We start from the raw sequence: 21,976 nt of genomic DNA, 5'->3' as shown, positions 1-21,976 counted from the left end.
AGTGGAGACAGCGCTGGCTTCTTTTAATCTTTGACAGCTCTATCAGGAAAATTGAATTATTTTCGTTATATATTAAGATGACCAAATAAAAAACAAAGTAATGACGAAACCGGTTATTAATAATTTCTGGCTCACCTGCCTGTGTATTGGGAACTGTATCAGATCTGTGCAGATAAAGTGGGGTCATGCTCTATTACCATGCTGCACACTCAGCTGAAAAGTAACTTGTGGTTGCCCACTCTCCTTCAAATGACACTAGGCCCAAACAAATTTAATGTAGAATTTTAAGTAAAAGGATTTATTTGAAGTCGAAAATAGACAACAGAGTTACAAAGGGCTATCAAATATCAAGGTGTAGAAGGAAGAGGAAGAGGGGAAAATAATAAAAAAAGAAAGAAAAAAAAAGTGTAAATCAATATGGCAAGGTTAAATATGAAACATCTCTCCCCTTTCCTTTCACAACCAATTTGCTTCTCTTACAGGCTGAATATCAAGTGTCCAGTCTTGCCACAACTGCAATCATCAGGCTGCATTCTCCGGCAGAGAATCTCCTTTGAAGGTATATGTAAGACCCAATCTTCCACCAGAAGTTTGCCAAGGGGTCCAGATGGACTTACACCACCTCCCTAAAATTTGTTCTAGCTCTCCCTTACCCAGAATACATACAATACACTTATCTTAATTACAATAAGGCCTGTCCCACCTCTTTGAGATTTCACTGGTTATTAAACCAGACCTGTGCAGGACGAAACAATCGACTGATGTATATTAGAACCAATTTCCACTAGACCTAAAATGGATAAAGCACTGTGAGAGATTTTGAAACTCATTAAAAGCATCACCTGAGTCAACCAAGCAGGGTGATGGCAGTGCTTGGTGACCCAGCTCAAGCATATTTTCAGCAGCACCACTGAGCAACAAAGGACAACACAACGTGTGGAATGAGAAAATACTGCAAGGCACAGGATGGCAAGACAAGGCAGAAAACTTGCAGTTCTCTCTCAGAACATACAGCCTCAACCTTCCCCATCTCCTGGTCAGAGAAAGCAGGACAAAGAACATGTCTTGCAATAAGCAACAGAAATCATGATCTTAATGTCAATACTTAACCTTAATATTCTCTTAATGTCAATGCTAACCAGGTGTGGTAATACCAAGTGTTTCATTTGGTTCTTCCTTTTTATATTCTCAAATATATATTGATATATAAAGTCATATATCAATATCAATTAAGAAATTAATATTTTGGTTTCAGCCACCACAGAGATGCACCTCCCCATTATACCAAGTAGCATCTCTCCTGTAAGGAAGAGGAACTGACACCATTTTGCACCAGGAAATGATAAAGCTCTCACCTCCTCCTTTTGTGAGTCACTGTGTATGTTTCAGCACGAAATGGGCCTTATACTGATCTTTGTCCTTATCGTAACTGATGTGTTAAACAACATACTTAATGCAAGCATCTACATGGAATAAACATACATTGCTCTTTAGTGCCTCTTGACTGAAATGCAATAATAGTCACAAACAATTTTTTCAGGGAGTAGTAACTAATGCTTTCTCTTTCAAAAAAAAAAAAAAAAAAAAACAACAACCCTGTTCTCCTAAGGTCTATACAATCCTGAATGGAATAACATGTCAAGTCCTTTCTCAAAAAGCGTTCTTCAGGGTATTTTGAGAGCAAAACGTGGTCTGATCAGGAAAAGCAATTCCAAAGTTATCAAATTACAGTAAGACTCAGCCATTTTAGTGAACAAGCAGTCTGCCATTTTATCAAAGCTAGAATTTCAACACCAATTCCTACATCTATCTTGGTTTTCTTTTATTTAGCATATAAAACATATGGCATAAAGAATACATGACCTTTCTAGTTACAGTTCTCAACTGCATTCACAGGAAAAAAGAAAAAAGGCAGATGCTTGCAAAACAAACATATAAAACTTGCAAAAGATCAAGAGGACTTACAGGATCAGTCAGTTCTGGCAAGCTTGCTTGATAGGTGAGAGGTCTACAGTCACGAGTATTGTTCACCAAGACACAAGGAAGAAACATTGGGCCCAAGTCATCCCCATCAAGCACATCTACTGTCAGGGTGGTTGTACTTGTCCTTCTCTCATGAAGATTTTGGGCTCTGTCCTATGGAGCAAATGAGTTACATTTGGTGAGACTTTCTAAATCAGAGAATCTACAAAAAAGTTTAAAGTTAAGGGCAGAACATATAAGCAGCATAATTATCCACATTCTAGGAAATGAGTAATTATGAAAACTTCAGCTTCAGAGCTACGGCCTTGAAGGCTCAGGAATAAAATTATCCCTTGAATTAGGAAATATTCTCAGACATCTATCACTCAGAAAAAAATACAATTTTGATAAATTAATTCTCAGAAAATGTGTGAAATGAAGATACATGTCTTGTTAATTCTATATAAATTCTATAAAAATATCTGTTTAAGATAAAAAGTCCCTCATGCTTTACTTATAATCTGAATTTGTTGTGGTTCAACCTGAGAGGCATCTTTACATCACACAGCTCTTTGCTCACACACACACATACGCCCCCCACACCTAGTGGGATGAGGGAGAGAACTGGAAAAAAGGTAAAAGTCATGTGTTGAGATAAAGACAGTTTAATAGAACAGAAAAGAAAGGGAAAATAGTAGCAACTAAAAAATATACAAAACAAGTGATGCACAATGCAATTGCTCACCACACACTTACCAATGGCCAGCCAGTCCCTGAGCAGCAGGCTGCTGCCCCCCTGGCAAACTCCCCCTAGTTTTATTGTTCAGCATGACATCATATGGTATGAAATATCCCTTCAGCCAGTTTAGAATAGAATCACATCCGTTTGATTGAAAGAGACTTTTAAGATTATCAAGTACAACCATTACCCCAGTACTGCCAAGACTACCACCAAAGCTTGTCACTGAGGGCCTCATCTGTACATAACTTTGAACGCTTCCAGGGACTGATTCCACCACTTTCCTGGGCACCCTGTTCCAATGCCTGAGCACCCTCTCTGTGAAGAAATTTTTGCTAATATAGAAATCTAAACCTCCCCTGGAGCAACTTGAGACCGTTACCTCTTGTTCTATCACTTGTTACCTGGGAGAAGAGACTGACCCCCACCTCACTACAACCTCCTTTCAGGCAGTTGTAGAGATCAGTAAGGTCCCCCTGAGCCTTCTCTTCTCCAGACTGAATACCCCCAGTCCCCTCAGTTGTTCCTCATAAGACTTGTGCTCCAGAGTCTCCACCAGCTTCTTTGCCTTTATCTGGACCCGCTCCAGCACCTCAATGTCTTTCTTGCAGTGAGGGGCTTAGAACTGAACACAGGATTCGAGGTGCAGCCTCACCAGTGCAAAGTACAGGAGGATGATCTCTGCCCTGTCACATTTTCTTTAATGCTTAGAATTTCAGGATGCTAAGACCAAGTGTTTTGCCTGATGTGAACAACATTTTGCATTTTCAGGCATGCCTGCTATACCCTGTATGATAGTATTATCTATGTTTGGGTCAGTTGTCTTGGCTGAGTCCCATCCCAGTTTTTTGTGCAGCCCCCAGCCCCCTCACTGACAGGGCAGCAGGAGAAGCTGAAAAGTCCTTGACTTAATGTCTTAACTTACAGAAATGAAAAGCATAATCAGTAACTACTTCTTTTCTAATGGGCAGTGGAGAGGTCCTGGACAGTAATGCTCAACCCACCTTTGCACACCGCAATTTAAGAAAGATTTATCACCTTCCTTTTCCCTCCCCTCCCCCCCAAAAAAAAACCAGCCAGGGGACAGCAATAAGGTTGATCTAAGATCTGTACTCCAAGAGGACATTTGATTAGTCTGGAGAATGAGTTGTACTGTTCATCTTTTAAAAGGCAGAAGAACACTTCTGTCCACAATAAAGCAGCTACAATGCTGCACCCAAAAAGTCTTCATGCTTCATTACTGGTTCTTTTCTACGTATCATGGTTTGTCTAGTTTTTGTTTGTTATTTTTTGTTTGCTTGTTTTAAAATCTTTGGGTACACAAGACACCATTGAGTATTCTTGGAGCACATTCTCCTGGAAGGCATGCTAAGGCACATGAAAAACAACAAGGTGCTTGGTGACAGCCAGCATGGCTTCAGTAAGGCGAAATCCTGCCTGACCAATTGGGTGGCCTTCTGTGATGGGGCTATGGAACTGATGGACAGGGGTAGAGCAGTTGACGTCATCTACCTGGACTTCTGCAAAGTGTTCGACACTGTCCCACATGACATCCTTGTCTCTAAATTGGAGAGACATCAATTTGATGGATGGACCACTCGGTGGATAAAGAACTGGCTGGACGGCCACAAGCAAGTAGTTGTGGTCAATGGCTCAATGTCAGGCTGGAGACCAGTAACGAGTGGTGTCCCTCAGGGATCGGTGTTGGGACCGGTCTTGTTCAACATCTTTGTTGCTGACATGGACAGTGGGATTGAGTGCGCCCTCAGCAAGTTTACCGATGACACCAAGCTGTGTGGTTCGGTTAATATGCTGGAGGGAAGGAATGCCATCCAAAGGGACCCGACATGCTTGTGAGGTGGGCTGATGCCAACCTTATGAAGTTCAACCATGACAAGTGCAAGGTCCTACACCTGGGTCAGAGCAATCCCAGGCATAGCTACAGACTGGGCAAAGAAGAGATTCAGAGCAGCCCTGCGGAGAAGGACTTGGGGGTGCTGGTTAATGAGAAAATGAACATGAGCTGGCTTCAGTGTACGCTCGCAGCCCAGAAAGCCAACCGTATCCTGGGCTGCATCAAAATGAGTGACCAGCAGGTCAAAGGAGGTGATCCTGCCCCTCTACTCTGCTCTTGTGAGACCCCACTTGGAGTACTGTGTGCAGTTCTGGTGTCCTCAACATAAAAAGGACATGGAACTGCTGGAACAAGTCCAGAGGAGGGCCACGAGGATGATCAGGGGACTGGAGCACCTCCCGTATGAAGCTAGGCTGAGAAAGTTGGGACTGTTGAGCCTGGAGAAGAGAAGGGTGTGTGGAGACCTCACAGCAGCCTTCCAGTACCTGAAGGGGGCCTATAGGGATGCTGGGGAGGGACTCTTCATTAGGGACTGTAGTGACAGGACAAGGGGTAACGGGTTCAAACTTAAACAGGGAAAGTTTAGGTTGGATATAAGGAGGAAGTTCTTTCCTGTGAGAGTGGTGAGGCACTGGAATGGGTTGCCCAGGGAAGTTGTGAATGCTCCATCCCTGGCGGTGTTCAAGGCCAGGCTGGACAGAGCCTCGGGTGAGATGGTTTAGTGTAAGGTGTCCCTGCCCATGGCAGGGGGGTTGGAACTAGATAATCTTACAGTCCTTCCCAACCCTAACTATTCTATGACTCTATGAAAAGTAATTAATTTCATGTAGTATCTTTAGGATGCAAGAACAACAAATGATCACTGCTAATGTAATCAGTGGAATAGATATATGATTTCACAGTACATGCAATACATTTATATGATTAAATGTTGCCAACAATATCTTGTAAAATAAAAAAACGAAAAAAGAAAAAAAAGTTTGCATATGGAAAACTCATAAAAACGCTCAGTTATAAAGCTTAATTACAGCCTTTCTTTGAGATCTAGTTTCTCATCTGTGAGTGCTCTAAATTTTAGTAAGCTCAGTTCCCATTTGGGTATATTTGAGAAAGCACATGTCCTCGCAAGACATTTCTGTCATGCAAACTGCTCCATTATGTATAAATATGATAGAGAAGCTATTAGCACAAGTCTAGTCCCAAAACCAGCACCACAAAGGTGACAATTTACTGTGAAAGGACATATTGAAAGGAAGGAACCAATTAATGAGATTGCTTTGTAATACTGCCACCATGCACTCCAAGCTGTGCCTTCCCCAGTAGCTCCTGCAGGGTGACAGGCTTCCATCTTCATGTGAGTTGTTCACACTGCTGCACAGCACATCGCACTCTTGAAAAACATGACCTGCTCAACTAGCCCTGTTATTTTTCTAGGAGTGCAGTGTCTCATGACACTCTGAGCTCTGACATCAAAGGAAAAGAGCTGTAAATGTGCAGTGGTGATCTGCAGAATAAATTATTGATAAAACAACAAGGCAAATCAGTTCTGAGCCTTCCTGTGTTCCTGTTTAAGAGGTCAGAAAATTATGTTAACCAAGAAAAAATGGCTTGTTCTAACAGCCAGGAAGCATCTTTAGACATATCGAAGTGCAAAAAGCACTTAGACAACCCCAGAGCCTTTTTCTGTTGGGAGAAATAATGAACATGCCACAAAATATTTAGCAAAATAGATTGTAAAATGTTATCTACAATTCTGTGTCGGAAAGATGACAGTAATATAAATGCGTGAATTCAGGAGAGAGCTATCTAAAGTTGCTTCAGAGCATTCTCATTTTCCTCACAAAAGAAATGGTATCACAACAGAAGTAAACAACAGAGCAAAAGTTTTCGTTTCAGCTATTATCAGAAGGTCAAAAAGGGAAAAAAAGCTTTCACTGCCCTCAAGGGCACGAAAAAACTTCTCTGATGACAGATACGTTCTATGTAGTTTAAGCATCAGTTTTCTTCTCAGTATGCCTTACCCACTGCCAGACACTAAAAAATAAAAAATTAAAAAATTAAAAAAAATAGCCCTCTACATATGCTTGCAGTGTGACTCAAAATTAAAATCACTTCTTTATAGAAAAACGCATTTCAAACCTCAAGGATACAACTAAATTGTATCCATTAAACTCATTTAAGATCAAATTAGCATCACTATATTTGCCAGAAAATGAACACTTAGTGACACTAGAATGCACTTTTCTGCATGGGCTGTACTTCAAATTTGCAACTTGCTCTTTGTGCCAACAAGGCTGTCTTGTTACACACGCTGAGCAAGCCTCTTTTAACTAGTAAGAAAATGCTTAAGCTTCCCACAACCTAGGTAAATGTCAAATAAGATCTTCAAGAGAAGAGTATTATCATACCTGGTATTTTAGTGAGACTTTCCCTTTCCTTAGATAAATCTAAATATGCAAACTAAAACCCTACCTAAATCATCAGTATAAATGGCTGTTAAGAGATCTATACTTACATTTGCTTGAACAATGACAAAGTAACGAGTCTTTTCTTCATAATTTAGTCTTTCCCGTAGAACTACTGCTCCAGACAAAGTGAGAGGAATATCAAAGGTCCTGTTGGAAGTCTGCAAAAAATTAAAACAGTACAGTAAAATTAAACATGCTTCAAAATTAAAATATTTTTCAGATAGAACACAAGATGATCGACTGAATGTAATACCAAAATGGCATCCACTTTCCAGATTAGAGATTTTAGATTTTTATGTTTTCTCCCTACCCAATTTACTCCATAAGAACCCTGTGTCCTGGGTTCAGCTGTAACAGCTATTTTTAACCCTTCTTGGTGGCTGGTCCAGTGCTGTGTTTGGCTTTGATCTGAGAACAATGCTGATAACACACCAGTGTTTTAGTTGTTGCTAAGCAGCGCTTACTCTGATCAAGGACTTTTCAGTCTCTCATGCTCTGCCAGTGAGGAGGGGCACAAGAAGCTGGTAGGAAGCAAAGACAGGACCCCTGACCCAAAAAATCCAAAGGGGTATTTCATACCACAGTAGGTCATGCCCAGTACATAAACTGGGGGGAGTTACCTGGAAGGCCCAGATTGCTGACTGGGTTGGGCTGGATATCAGATCAGTCAGTGGGTGGTGAGCAATTGTATTCTCTCCCCTTGGTATTTCCCATGTCAGTATTGTTAGTAGTACTAGTAGTTTTGTATCATACTTCAGCTATTGGGCTGTTCTTATCTCAACCCAGGGGGCTTACATTCCTTTGATTCTCTTCCCTATCCCACCGGGATTGGGGAGGAAGAAAGGGGAGTAAGCAAGCGGCTGCATGGTTCCGAGTTACCAACTGGGCTTAAACCACAACACCCCAACAATAAATAATCTCTTACATAATAGAAATCTCTCTGATTCTTTGCATAATCATTATTAATTCCAACCATAAACTGAAGAGCTAGCTACCCTGCTTCTTGCAGATTTGCCATGCTGAATTTGCACTGGTGTGTTCAGAAAAGCTTTCTCCATTTCCCATCTGAGAGCTGAGGTCTTCAGTTTCTACAGTTCAGCTTGCCATCATCTATTTTTTTTCTCACTATTGTAAGTATTGTCAAGTATTAGAGGTTAAGAAATCCACATCATTGTATCTATCTTCTCTTTATTTCATGAGGGCAATGAAGTAGTAAATACACAGGGAACATCAACACCACACACTTAGGTGCCAGCTCATAGCAGCAGTTGTGCACACGCTCGTACACTAGTAAGTTCAGATTCCAGGGCAAATCAGGTGAAACCAAATTTGCCTTGCAGAGCTGCTTAAACAGATTGAGATTACAAAGCTGTGGCACTGAATGGTAGGAGGGTACTGCTGGGGTGCACACACCTTTAAAGGATTCACTTCGACTAATGACTCATTTGGGAGAAGGATTACAGGAACAGACACAGGTTTCTGACATGTAACCTAGTTCCAGTTCTATTATTAATCACATTAAAAATATCTTTACATGCTTCAATCTACCTATGTAAAATATAGTTAATGTTCAAGTATGCTGAATGGATAATAGATATACAACATTCCACAGTAACTCCACAGAAACACTGCTGATGTAGACAGTAATATTCTTTCCTTAGATAACACATCAAGGCCTTTTCTTTCTAAAAGTTGAAACATCTGTTAAAATCACAGTTTGTTTTTTAGCAAATAAATGATAACAATCGTTACATTCTCCATGTTGCAGATGTTCATGGTGTGCAGGAAAACAGGACTGGGAATTGCATCACAGACTGCCAAATAACTGGAGACTATGTCACTGGTGTCAAACAGCATTGTGGGCACCTTCATCACACATAGGCGGGTCCCATAAGTAGAAAAAGTAGAGATATTTTGCACTAAGCTGTGCACTTAATTTTTGAGCCTGGTGTAATTTTTTCCCAGGCTGAGGAAGAAAATCCCCTTGTAGCAGATACTATGCAGTAGCTTTCTTGCAAGCTGACAGATGAGATGAAGTAGCTTACAATGATGAGAAGTCACCTCTGTCAAGCACACTCACAAAACACATCACTAGGTAAAGCAACATTATGTACATCAGGGCTATTTACAGATGAAAGAATCAGATTTATATAATCTCAAATATGAAAGTAGTAAGGCAAAGATGCAATAAAGCAACTAACTACTCCAAATAAGTTGTTCCAGACAGGGAAATCCCTCACTGTTCTTCACAGTCACTGGGAGAGCAAGAGGAAGTAAGTTTCACTGAGTAGCAGATGAAAAGTTTAACTCTTTCTGTGGTAAAACACCAGACCAAACCACTTCAGCATGCTGTGATGTCCTTAGTGGTTAGACGAACCTCTTGGCTGAACTTGAGGCTAATGTCGTTGTGGGAGATGCTTTTTAGATTAATTTCCCAGCATGCTTTTGAGCAATATAATGCTATGACTTAATAATATATTAAATACAAAAAAACCTCTTATATTTCATTGATCTGCAATGCATTTTGACAGAAACAATATTTGTGTGTGTGTGTTCATTAGGCCAACATATTCAATGTATAATAAAATGTTTAATGTTTTTTTTAAACCACCTTCACTTTTCTAAGGTTTTCCAGGAAAATATAGTCTGGAAGAGGTATTTTCTCAGTACCAACATTTTTTTCATAGTCTTTATTGAAAAAGAAGAAATTATTTGAGCTGGTTTTGTTAAGTGCTATAAGTTAAAGGTAAGAAAAAAAGAGCAGAGAGAAAAATTTAAAGGGTTTGGTTTGATCTGGCTTTGTGAATCTGAAACACCTTGTCCTTCCTTTCACTCCTTCCTCCTTTCTGTTTACTTTTCAAGAATTTGTGGCAGTGGAATAGCATTTATTTATAACACTTCTGTCATGCAAACAGTTAAAAGATCATGTTAGCATAACACTTTAGTACTTACTGTTGCCATAGAAAACCTTTGACTTTGTCCATAAATTTTAGGAAACTCTTCAATCATACATATTATCAGTACAAAGAACAGCTGAGAATGTAACATGATGAACCTGCACATCGCTCGCTAGGAATTTTACTCATTTAAGTAGTCTCACTGAGTGCCATAACTAAAGAGACTGCTCAGTCTTCACAATCAAATTAATCTTCAAGAAATGGCCACAAATAATTAAAAAATGAAACAATTCCAAATACCTACAAAAAAACCAAACTTGCTAACTCCTCAAACCCTAACATCACAATCACACTTTGTCAAAAAGACATTGTCTCTTTGCAAAACAATGCTTCTCAGAAAAGACCATGGCTTAAGGTGCTGCGAAGTTTTTCAAGAAACCATCTCTTACCCCAAAATATGTAGATACAGTCAGTAAACACTATGCCTCAGCATATAGCTATGCAAAAATCAAGAATTAACCCAGTGAAAAGTAAAAAAAGTAGGGTTTATATATTATTAGTTTGCACTGAATTATTCTTTAATACAAAAGAATTGTAGTCTACAAAAATACCTATTCTACCTCACAAAAAGTACAAACACTAATTGTAATTTAGTAGATATTTACACTCTTTCTGATTTCAATGAAAGTAGAATCGACATCTTTGAGATGTACAGCTAAAATGGCACAAATTGAATCAGAACTTGTATGCCTACTCTTCTAATTAAACTAAAAATTAGACTGCTGTTTTCCCACAAACCCATTCCTGTTCAAATTACCTTTAAGTAGGGAATGTCAATGAGAGGTCACTAAATCTTTATACTATATTTCCACCCCACACACTTTCAACTTCTGTGTTGTCTCTGGGATGAATAAAAAGTCAGGTTAGTCTGCTTAACAAATTATTACACCACCTGATCCACAGTACCTAAGTGCCCTTAGCCCATGGCAAAATTGAGTCTGGCTTGCAAAAAAAGGATTGCTAAATTACATCAAATTTGCTACAAAAATGCATATGGACATTTCGCAAGAATCAGCTATGCACAGAACCTTTTTATAATAGACAAATTCACACATCTGACCCCGAAGAGAATTTAGTTTAATGCTTTAAGATTTTTGTTTCTAAAAGTATGTGTTTGCAAACACGTAGGGATCACTAGTGTTTAATAATATATAACTTAAAAAAAAACCCCAGCAAAATAATAAAAAACAACAGTGATCTTTCAATATAAATGAGAAAAGTCAGAATGTCTCTTCTAAGAGTAACTTAGTCGTGCTTATGAATACTTCTTAGCTGTCAACCTATTAGGTGTAAATGTGTAGGAGTAAATACAACTACCTATCATGGACTGAAAAGGCATGCCAAAACCAAGATTAAGTGTGCAAACACTGGAGAAGATGGGATTATTAATGATTGATACTGAAGCTATCCAGCTGCTAACAGCATGACAATGAAAGGGAAGGTAAATTAATCCGTGTTTACCGAGTGAGCAAGGCTCACAGGCAGAGAGTATATTCTACATCATGAAGAAAAGCATTTTTTTATGAAGTCCATTGGCAACCTCTTGCTCATTTGCTCTTTGTGTATATGTATATATATATGTAATACATACACGCACACAGAAACCTCTGAACACGAAAAAAAAAAAGAAAAGAAAAAAAATTAAATTCATTTACCTTATCATTAGGATTGTACTGGATGACATATTCTATCTGGCCATTTGGACCATCATCAATGTCAGTAGCACCATTGTTTCCAGAAAATCCTGTAAAAATGGTTGTTCCAACTGGAGTTAGCTGCAAGAACAGAGACAGACAGATACCTATTAAAATCTTAAGGAATACAAGAAACAGTTAAAGAACTGTTTGCAAAATCTTCACACCTGCAATAGCTCTGGTCTATAATGCAAGGTTGACATTCTCTTCTTCCCTTTGTTTGGTCTGGAACCCCATGCACCAGCAACTATTTAGACACAGTCTATTCAGACTCTACTTTAACTGATGCCAAGCATCACATAGAGAGTGAAAACAATTTCTATTTTTATTCCACAGATTGTCTGCATCAGGACAGAACCCCATTTGTATTTAAAAAGATGACAGAAAAAGTCTTAAAACTGAAATTATTAATGAAATAAACAGATCTGAAAAATACAAGCTAGTTTTTCAGACTCAGGGAGGAAAATAAAGATGAGCTGCAAAAGGAAACAGAATTTATTTAACAGTGTCTTAGTGGTAATGTGAATAGCGCCAGATAAATATTATTGCATCTAAACACTGACACCAAGAGAGCTTTATGGCTTTACACAGCCATAAGGATGATGCTCATTCTCCAATATTTTGTTGGCAGCAACTGAGTACTCATAAAACCATATTTTGAAAATGAATCAATCTATAATTATCCTAGCGTAGATAAATAGCATGAAATCAAGACCCTTTGAGACCAAATACAAAAGTCCAACTGACTTCTTGGGAGTCATCACTTCTGAATTTTAATATTCAGAAAACTTTGTGAGTAATCAAGCTGAAAAAGAAAACCAAATGAACAAACAGTTCAGGATTCAGTACAGACGCTGCTTCTAGCCATGCTTCCTGCTGCTGCCCTCATCACCCCCAGAGTTTTGGCCCACTGACTCCTCTTCTTTACTCCAAATTTTACATTGTTGCACATCATTAAACCTATAGGGTCTAAAAACATTTGAAACACTTTAAAAAGGTGGCAAAGGACAGAGTCATTCAAGTATTTGTTGCAAATGTGGATACTATTTCACTATTATATTTTGTAGTTTACACCATAAACCAAATAATTAACTGCCCATTTCTTCCTATAGTAATAGTTCCTTGCCTTGCTTTATTTATAAAGCTGCTAATTACTTAAAGAGTGTAATGGCTGTCAGGGTTCTCTGAGAAATGTTTTCAGGCCTGAGAACATCAAATCCTTCAAAGCTTTTCTTATGATAAAACAGGTGGGGCTTAACTTACAATACTTATTCACATTATCTACACTTATGCCACAATAAGTATGCATGTTTATGTTTTGCTATGAACTTGACTCGCTTGCTGTTGGTATAGATAGAAGCGTCACACATGGCTGTATAAATTTGACTGTTCCTTAAAAATTGCAAGATAATGACCTCGCAGAGAGTCTCTGCATTGTACCTCTCACACTGCAGCAGCCTTTCAAGAATACAGGAGAGAAATCATGTCAGAAACATGAGCTTTGCCTGACTGTATAAAATCAGAGTCAACTGTCATAAACCAAGCAAAGTAACTTCCTGGTTTAGCACAAAGTGCATGTGTAGGGGAGAAGGAGCTTTCTCATTTTTTTATATGGGATAGAAGACCAAAACAACCTGAAAACCAATTTGGAAAATTTGAAGGAGAGTTTGTAGGGCTTCTTCCCCCCCCACTAATGATGAGCTGCTCTTGGCCAGCCACCAGATGCCCAGGCAGCTGCCCTCTCACCCCTCTCCATAGCAGCCCAGGGAAGGAAAATGAGATGAACATGCTTGGGAGTCAAGACAGGGAGATCACTCACCCACCACCCTCCCAGGCAAAACAGATTGAACTTTGGGAAAATGAATTCAATGTACTGCCAATTAAAACTGCACTTTGATGCTGACAAACGACAAAACAGCACCTTCCCCTATCCCACTCATTTTCCAAAGGCCCAGCTTCACTCCTTCACTCCCAGTTCCTCTCCTTCGCTCCTAGTTCCTCTTCTCCTCGCAATTTTTTCCTTACTCCTTACTGCTGCACAGTATTTTTTTCTTCTTAAATCCATTTCCCTGAGGCACCACAGGACTGGCTGAGGGGCTGGGCTGTACCTTGTGCTGGGGCAGTTGGAACTAGCTGGAACTGGCCAGAACTGGTTGTGGCCAGCCCAGGGTAGCCACAGCCTCTCCTCACAGAGACTCTTCAGCACCAACCAGGGCACAGACACCCAGTACAACACTAAATAAAACAGTTTAGCCAATTAATCATTAGTTATGATACAGTCTCGCTAGCAGAAAGACCCAGGCACCCTGCTGGCTTGTCAGGGGTTGGCACATGATGAAAATCTGCCATGCTTCTGCTGTTAAAACAAAAAAGTCTTAGTGCTCCCAGGGAGGAGCAGCTTTGAAGACATCACATGTGTAGCAGGCCAGAACGCAGGTTGGGAATACGCTGTCAAACATTATGCTCATTAGCTACACCACGCCGTTAGGGTGCCCACAGGTTTTTCAGCACACAGTGCAATGGAGTGTTGAGATCGCTGCTCAACACCTTGCAGGCAGCCATAACACCAGCATGCTGTCATGAGAGGGAGAAGTTACTGTTGGAAACCAAACAACAAATTTCTATCGAAAAGATCCTGTCACATCAGAACAGCCCAAGAACTGGCAGACACCCAAGGAGGTGTTTGTACTGCTCCTGCTAGCTGGATAATGTAATGCCATGTCCTGCAAAGGGAGAGGGCAGAGCTCCAGTGCAATGTCCCAGACGATGAGACTGCCCTAACCAGCTACCTCCACAGCTGCCAAGAGGCAGAGAAAGAGCTGGACCTATACAAGCACTCACAGCTGAAGGATGCCAAAAGCTGTGTGGCTTTTCATAAGCACACAAATGCTTGGTTTCCATCGAGTTCAGCCAGCAGCTCTCCTTGGCGATAGTTATTTGCTCTGTTTCATCAAGAGCTGCTGTATCAGGGTCTTGACAGGGTGCAGATAAATGATGACTAACATAAAAAGGCTCCACCACTGTAAAGCACATCATTAAGTGATAACAAAGGAGACAGTTGCAAAAATGAAATAGCAGTAAACACCAGAATTACAATTGCATGCTTCTACAGCAAAAAGTCAAAAGCTTTAGTCTTGGATTTAGTGTATTACAACCAAAATAACTGACTGCACATGTGCAGACCTTCATGAATTTAATACACAGGTTTCTATTTTATCTACATTTTCCTTTATGCAATACCAGAAATGACAGTGAAATAATCCCCTGTCACTCCATCATTTCATTCAGCTTTCCAGCCTGCCCAAGATGTCCCATTACTGTAGCTTCTGGAAAAACTCAGATGAGCTCTAAAATAAATGTTTTAAACTCTACATTTAATCATTTGAGAGAGAAACTCAGCATTCAAAGCTACAGAATATTTTTACACCAAGCACTCAACATTGCAATGATTTACCATTAGCCACCAGTATCAGTTTTATCTGCAATTTGTGAGGGCTTTCTAACAGACTGTTGTCACCATTCACTTCATTGTTAGAACTCAGTTCACCTTATAAAATGTGACTGCATATAAATTATATAGGTACATATATTGTTCTTTATCAACATGAACTTACTGTTCTTAGTTAAATAAGGATTACTTATTATGTGAACAGCCCATGAAGAACTGTATTCCTATGAAAAAAGGTAACATGGAAATGAAAGGCAATTTTTTTAATATAATGGAGGTATCTGAAACATGTATCCAAAAGCTAAAAGAGCAGGCCGAAAGCCTGGGTTTGATTTCACAGACATAAAATGGGCATGCCATCTAAATAAATGCATACATGAGCAGAAGAAACTGGCTAATCAATTTTTGCCATTGGCAAAAAGCATAACATTGAGATAGTTTTGTATTATATACTATAAGATAAACATAATTTCTGAAACCAGTTATCAATTTTTTTAGTAGATACACACATTCTCTAGGCAGTAAAGGCTTACCTAGAGCTCAAACCACCCCACACTTATTTGATGCCAATCTGTAGCAGAGAGATTCTACACAGCACCTGTTTTCCTCACACTTTCCAACTCTGCTCATTCTCTGAAAAGATCTTCCACTCGCCAAGTCTTCTGGGAGATGGCGGAAGCTGGAAACATGTCTGTGGAAGGGTTCCCCACTCCTTTACTTTTCTACCCTTCAGAAGGACCCAAAAATGGCTCCAGAAAGTGTTGCTTGAACTATCTGTACAGCCCCACTTAATCTCCTTCCCACTAGGCATGCCTGCTTCAGAGAATACCTTGGAGAGGAATTTTGATTTCTCCATATTAAACTTCAGTATCTCTTACAGAAAGAAACTGAAGTTATGTAGTTGAACTGTTGGACCATGCTGACTGTCTTACCTTATGTGAGAGATAAGGTTAGGAATTATAAGCAAAAAATTCCGAGTGTTAATGTCGGTCTGAGGATAATAACCTTTGTGGGAATTCAATGTGGTGAAAAGAATCATGATGACAAGAAAAAAGTAAGATTTCAAAAGAATGCAATTAAACAAATAGAGATGAAATGTACACAATAAATCTTATTCTTCCACAGTCAACAGCTGAAACACTTAAAGATTTCCTTAAACATGAACTATGTCTATTAGAACTCGAGATGCATATGCAAATGTTCAACAGTCCCATAAAACATTTTAAAAATAACTTTTCCTATTATTGCCTATTTACAAAGTTAAAAATGAGCAATTTTTCACAGTGGCCCCAAACAGGACAGCAAAGATTTACAGTTAATAATTCTCAGCTAATATTCTTTTGATGATGTCTACCTGCAGAGATTAATTACTTCAATACCACAATGAAAAAAATATGAATAATTACACCAGAAGAAATGAAAATACAACATACGTTATAATTTTCAAAAGCCCAAAGACAAAGTTTTAAGACTGAGGTTCAAGAAACACTCATTTTACAAAGGATTCCCATCTCTGCCAACTTCAGGGGTAAAAAAACAACCCAAAACCAAAAAAGCAAAAGAAGTCTAAAATTTTGGTTTACAAGCAGTTATAAGGCTATGCATATTTAGGAAAATAATACTGACTTCAAACAGTATTCTAGTAACTCCACTACCATTTCAAACAAAATCTGTTATGAAATGTGCCCCAGCTCAACATACTGAAGTAACTCATATCTTTAAGTTACTAACATTCATGGTGAAATTTAGCCCCAGAGTAATGCAATTTTGTCAGAATTTTTTTCCTTAATAAATACAATGTGACATTTTTATAAAAGTATATAAAATACAGAACAAAGGAAAGGAAATAAACCCACAGGGTCTTTCTAATTATCATAAAAATGTTAAGGTTGATACCTTAACTCATTTTTACTTTTATGAGAAGATTCATAATGCTGCAAATAGCAGTTGTATTTGCTTTTCGCTGAGACACTCACATTCTTTGTTTTGAAAAGGCATTAGAAACAGAAAAAAGAAACTTGCTCCTAAATGGTAGCACCCATTTGGAGTGCTACCCAAAATAGGCTTTTGCATTAGAGTTTCACTAAGCTGTTGGTGATGATGGAGCCTGCTGTGTACTAAAGACTGTAGTCCCAGCCTCACAAACATGGATGCCCTAGCAGCAAGAAGAAAGGAAAAAAAAGACGACGAAAACAGAAACAGAACCTGAAACCCCACACTCTTAACAGGGCAGTGGCACTGGGCCAGATGTGACATGAAGGATAAGAGCCCATTTCTGTCCTAGTGCTTGCACAGGCTCTATGGCATGCTATGCACGGCAACAGCCCGATAGTGATGATCAGCTTAGTTACTTCACATGTCAGAACAGCACTACTTAGGAGTTTTCTGAATTATGCTCCAAAATCATGTCATAATCCAATTATAAAAAGTAAATAGTTTAATTACAATGTCATTTTCTTGACTATAGCTAATGCACAAAATGCCAGTTAATTTTAAGCAGATGGTTATTTTGTGTCTGCATTAGCCTCCTGCTATGACTATTGAGGACCAGGGAGAATGAACACTGTTTATACATATATGTGAATACACACAAGTGTGCACATAAATACATATGTACACGCATACACATGTAGGGTGTTTCTTTTGCTTGCTCCCCAACCCCCGCAGGGTTTTATTCCCTATTAACTCAAACTAGCTATTTCATTTATAAATGCTTAGATAATAATATTTTGCTCAAAAAGCAGTTATTTTAGGAAAACAGACACTCTATTTTAGACTTTAAACTAAGAAGCTAAACTTGAAAACAAATTTTAACTGTAACTTTCTATGAATACTAGAAGTGCCACTCAAAGACGCCAAACAATTATTATTATAGTCTCCATCAACTGCAGCTACGTATGACAAGCACATACATTTAACAGAATAATTCAGATACTCCTGAAAAAAAATATTTCTTCAATAAACATGTAATAATAATACTCAAATGCAAAAGACACGTTTTCAAAGCACACAAGCACTGGAGGGAAACGTTAAGTTCTCTTTACCTTTTAATTTTGGATCACCACACCCACAGGTCTTCTACATGTGGAAGTATGTGAATAACAGAAGAAAACATTTAAATCCCCCTAAGGGTTGTTTGACAACATGCAGAATAGATCCAAATGCTACAGATGCTATCTATGTAAAGAGATTTCTTAGGATTTTTAGGATCGAGATGAAGATATTTGAAGCAGTAGAGTGAGAAATTATGGTATTTCTCATCTCAGGCAGAGATGAGACAAGACATGATGAAAAAGGCTTTGCAACAGCTTGCGTAGGGAAGGAGAGGAGAGACCTCTTTTTCATAAGAGAAACCACAGTTATGAGCCTGATGAACGTATATATTTTGAAGGATGTGGAAAGGTTGCTTTAAGGCATGGAATTTGCTTTGTTCTTGTTCAGGCACTTGAGCAGGAACCTAAAGGTAGAAGAGAGACTGAAGAGAGTCTTACCATTTGGAAATACTGAGACATCAACAAATCTGTGTTAATGATAAAATTCTCTACTACTAAAACTGAGGGGTGGCTTTGCAAATCAAGTAAATGTTACCATGGTAATTCTGAAGTTACACCCATGTAACATCTGATGCTGTGATAGATGTCTGTGACACCATGTAAGTCTGATACAGATTAATCAATAATTCTTGCAATAAGAATTTTGATATATAAAATCATAAGCAAATGGTAAAGAAATAATTGGTCAAGAACTGTTACATACACTGCCTGTGGTCTCATATATTTTACAACTGCAAGTGACTGGAGCTTCAGTGGAGCTCATTAGAAAAGTATCACTTCTAGTTTCCCAGTCCTTATGCTCTTCTTCGACATGGGTAAGGGCCAATGAGAGAGAAAATGCACTGTATTAGGGGAGCTTCTCGTCTAACTCAGTGCAGATGTCCTCCTTTTCTAATCAATCAATCAAGTACAAAAATTGAGATACCATTTGGTGTAAACCAAAACAGACACCACCATACCAAATCCATCTCATTCTAAGCCTTCTGGAAAAATATGGGCTCAATTTTAAACTATGCCTTTTCATGTGCAAATGGAAAACAATTGTGTGAACCTAGCATTTACATTGGCACTATAATTACCCTCAGCTTGTTTTTCAAATTAATTTTAGTATGTTGTGGACAGTTGACATATAAAGAGTATTTGATGTAAAAATACATTCTCTTTCTCAAAAACATATTTTTACCCCTTGATGCTTCTGAAACTGAAAAATTACCTAATAAAGTAAAATCTAGCTAGTTATTTGTCTCATATTACAGATGCTAGCAATTATATAATAGTTTTGATTACTTGGGAAAATCATAGCCCTAGACTTTAATCCTTAAAAAAAAAACAAAACATTTTGGGGTAATTGCAAGCCTGGGACATTTTCCCAGGATTTCCTTATGGTAGATGTACACAGAAGCATCATGTTTTGGGGGAAATTTAACCAGCATGACAGAGCACACAGCTGTCACATTGGTTAGAACAGGTCTTACTTTGTACATGTAGACTGGTTAAATAATATGTGTGGAAAGTCCACCTCATGTTTTGTGCAAGCACCAGGGACTGTAGTATGGTTATAAAGGCACAGTGTGTATGTTCTTCATTCCATATAGGACAACCAGAGAAAGGCATGGCACCTGATAAGGCAAACTATCAAGCACAGCCCTGTAAAGCACATGAACAACTACTCATATTGACAAGGACAAAATTTCCTGGTTAGAAAAAGAATTAGTTGTGATGCTCGCATGTATGGTAGCTGTAAATAAGACAGTCCACTTGTACTTTGATTTGCTTTATGTTACTTATGTCAGAGAAACTTCTATGCTTTCTAGTTTAGAAGCAAACTAAACCCAGAAGACCAGAAGTAATAAAAAAAAAAAAAAAAACCCAAACCACAAACCCCTTATTACGGTGCATTCCTGCAGTTAAATTCACTAGAGGCAGTACCGATTACTAGCAGAATAAACGACCATTAAATAATATGATCACTCACTAAAACCTTTGAGAAAGTTTGAGAAGCTTTGTGAACTTTTTGTTGTTAATTAATGAGAGCATTAACCCACTGGGTACTGCTGAAGGGCACAGTGGTGACATGTCAGAAGCTATAAGCATAACAATGATAAAATTAAACAAGGCAGCTAATTAAATCAGGACTGCAACTGGTGGAAAAAGCAACACTGTATTTTGCCCAATAATAACGCAAAAAAATCATTGAACGCACTTGGAACATTGCTAAATCTTTTAACATAAATTTAAATGGTGCATTTTTCATTCAGCCTCTTGAACTTTTGAATTATGGAAAATCCTTGCTTCCTTAGTATTACAGCACAGGCGTAATTACAGCACCTGCCTTCAGTTTTAGCACAAAAAATACGCAGGTCTTGGAAGTGATCCGGGACGTGCATCACAGCTCATACAGGCACTTCAGACTAATTTTTTTGTCACTTTTACTCAAGATGAGAAGGCACTTCCGTAACAAGTCCACAAAAACATGGGAATTACAATTACCATGTAAAGACTAACTTGAAAACAATTTAAAAGCATAAGAAGGGCTTTACTGATATTGATACAGATAGTGTTTTGTGATCTCAAATTCTGCTGGTAAGAAACACCAGCAGATGGATTACCAAATCTGCCTGAAGGGAAACAATTTCAATTTAGAAAGTGTCATCAGTGGGGAGATTTTACTAAGAAAAACCTGTATACCGTTATCTCAACCTCAGGTCTCAGAGTTAATATTTGGGGTTTGGTTGGGGCTTGTTTGTTTGGGGGTTTGTTTTAGTTTCTTTCATACATTTGGCTTAGTTAGGGCTAAGCTCATAAAATATCCTCTTCCACTCTTTTCCTGGGGCTTACAAGATGACCTGCACATCATTATATGCTTGGTCACTTAGAACAATGTAGCGATCATAACAATATGGAGACACACTGAAAGGCTGGATCTCCCAAACACACAAAACTATGAAAGATTTCTTTTTTTTGAAACAGTAAATCAATTCTAATAAATCACTCAACATAAAAACAATCACTCTCTTTCACAGAAAAAAAAAAAAAATCCACCCAAAACCAAACCCCACCAGGGACTCAATGCTCATTACATATTTAACAGATTTATTTTAATAAATATGACTGTTATTCTTTCAATCTTTACCTCCAAAAGACTGACCCATCTTTCCATTTCCCTCCGTGTCAGCCTATATATCACTACTTCTGCATGTAAGTTCCCACTTCCACTTCTCATTGCTAAAGCTCCAGGATACTAACTTACAGAAAACACAGATCTTTTGTACCCATTATTAGCAGATTATTCAATCCCTAATAGAATAATAATAATAAAAAAACACTTAATCAGCTTAAAAAATAAATATTTTTTTCCTTCAAATAATATGAAGTCCAGTCCGCAACTCTCTATGTTTTGCTATAAAGCAAAAGGATTTCATGCACAGACATCATTTAATAAAGAGAAACAGCATAAACCAAAACTGCATTTTGCCAAGCTACAATATGTTTATTAAAACCTTTTGAACTATTTGCTGTACATAAATACATTTGGTTTACTTCCAGATTTGTTGATACAACTGCATAATGCAGCAAAACATTTTGTAAATTTCACAGAAAACAATGCTTCACTCTTTGAGATATCATTCAGATTCTAGTGTCTTCTGCAATACTGCAAGCATGCTGATAGAGAGCATGATTGTCTTTGTATTAACAGAAAGAAAGACCAGCTAACGTTAAAAACTGAAGCATACTGTTTGTGCTTTTTCTGGAGTGACACAAATAAAAGGTATTTTAAACCAACTGAATTTACTGGGTTT

General features: G+C 38.4%; 1 protein-coding gene across 5 annotated transcripts in view; it reads right to left on the bottom strand.

Annotated features, from left to right (window-relative positions):
• The window catches only part of PCDH15 (protocadherin related 15), a 464,553-nt gene that overhangs the window by 247,534 nt on the left and 195,043 nt on the right, over nucleotides 1-21,976 (bottom strand). For 4 of the 5 annotated variants that reach the window (XM_065671106.1, XM_065671105.1, XM_065671103.1 and 1 more), the window contains 3 exons: nucleotides 11,637-11,756; nucleotides 7,072-7,182; nucleotides 1,966-2,136 (listed from right to left, as the gene is read on the bottom strand). In XM_065671106.1, the coding sequence (XP_065527178.1) occupies nucleotides 1,966-2,136; nucleotides 7,072-7,182; nucleotides 11,637-11,756 (402 nt within the window). Of the gene's footprint in view, nucleotides 1-1,965; nucleotides 2,137-7,071; nucleotides 7,183-11,636; nucleotides 11,757-21,976 lie in introns of those variants that run through there. The other variant, XM_065671104.1, reaches the window with a different exon arrangement.

This window comes from Lathamus discolor, chromosome 3 (genome assembly GCF_037157495.1).
Source record: "Lathamus discolor isolate bLatDis1 chromosome 3, bLatDis1.hap1, whole genome shotgun sequence".
In the NCBI taxonomy this organism is placed as follows: domain Eukaryota; kingdom Metazoa; phylum Chordata; class Aves; order Psittaciformes; family Psittacidae; genus Lathamus; species Lathamus discolor.
Note: the sequence above shows the minus strand (reverse complement) of the source record. Positions and strands in the feature narration are given on the sequence as shown.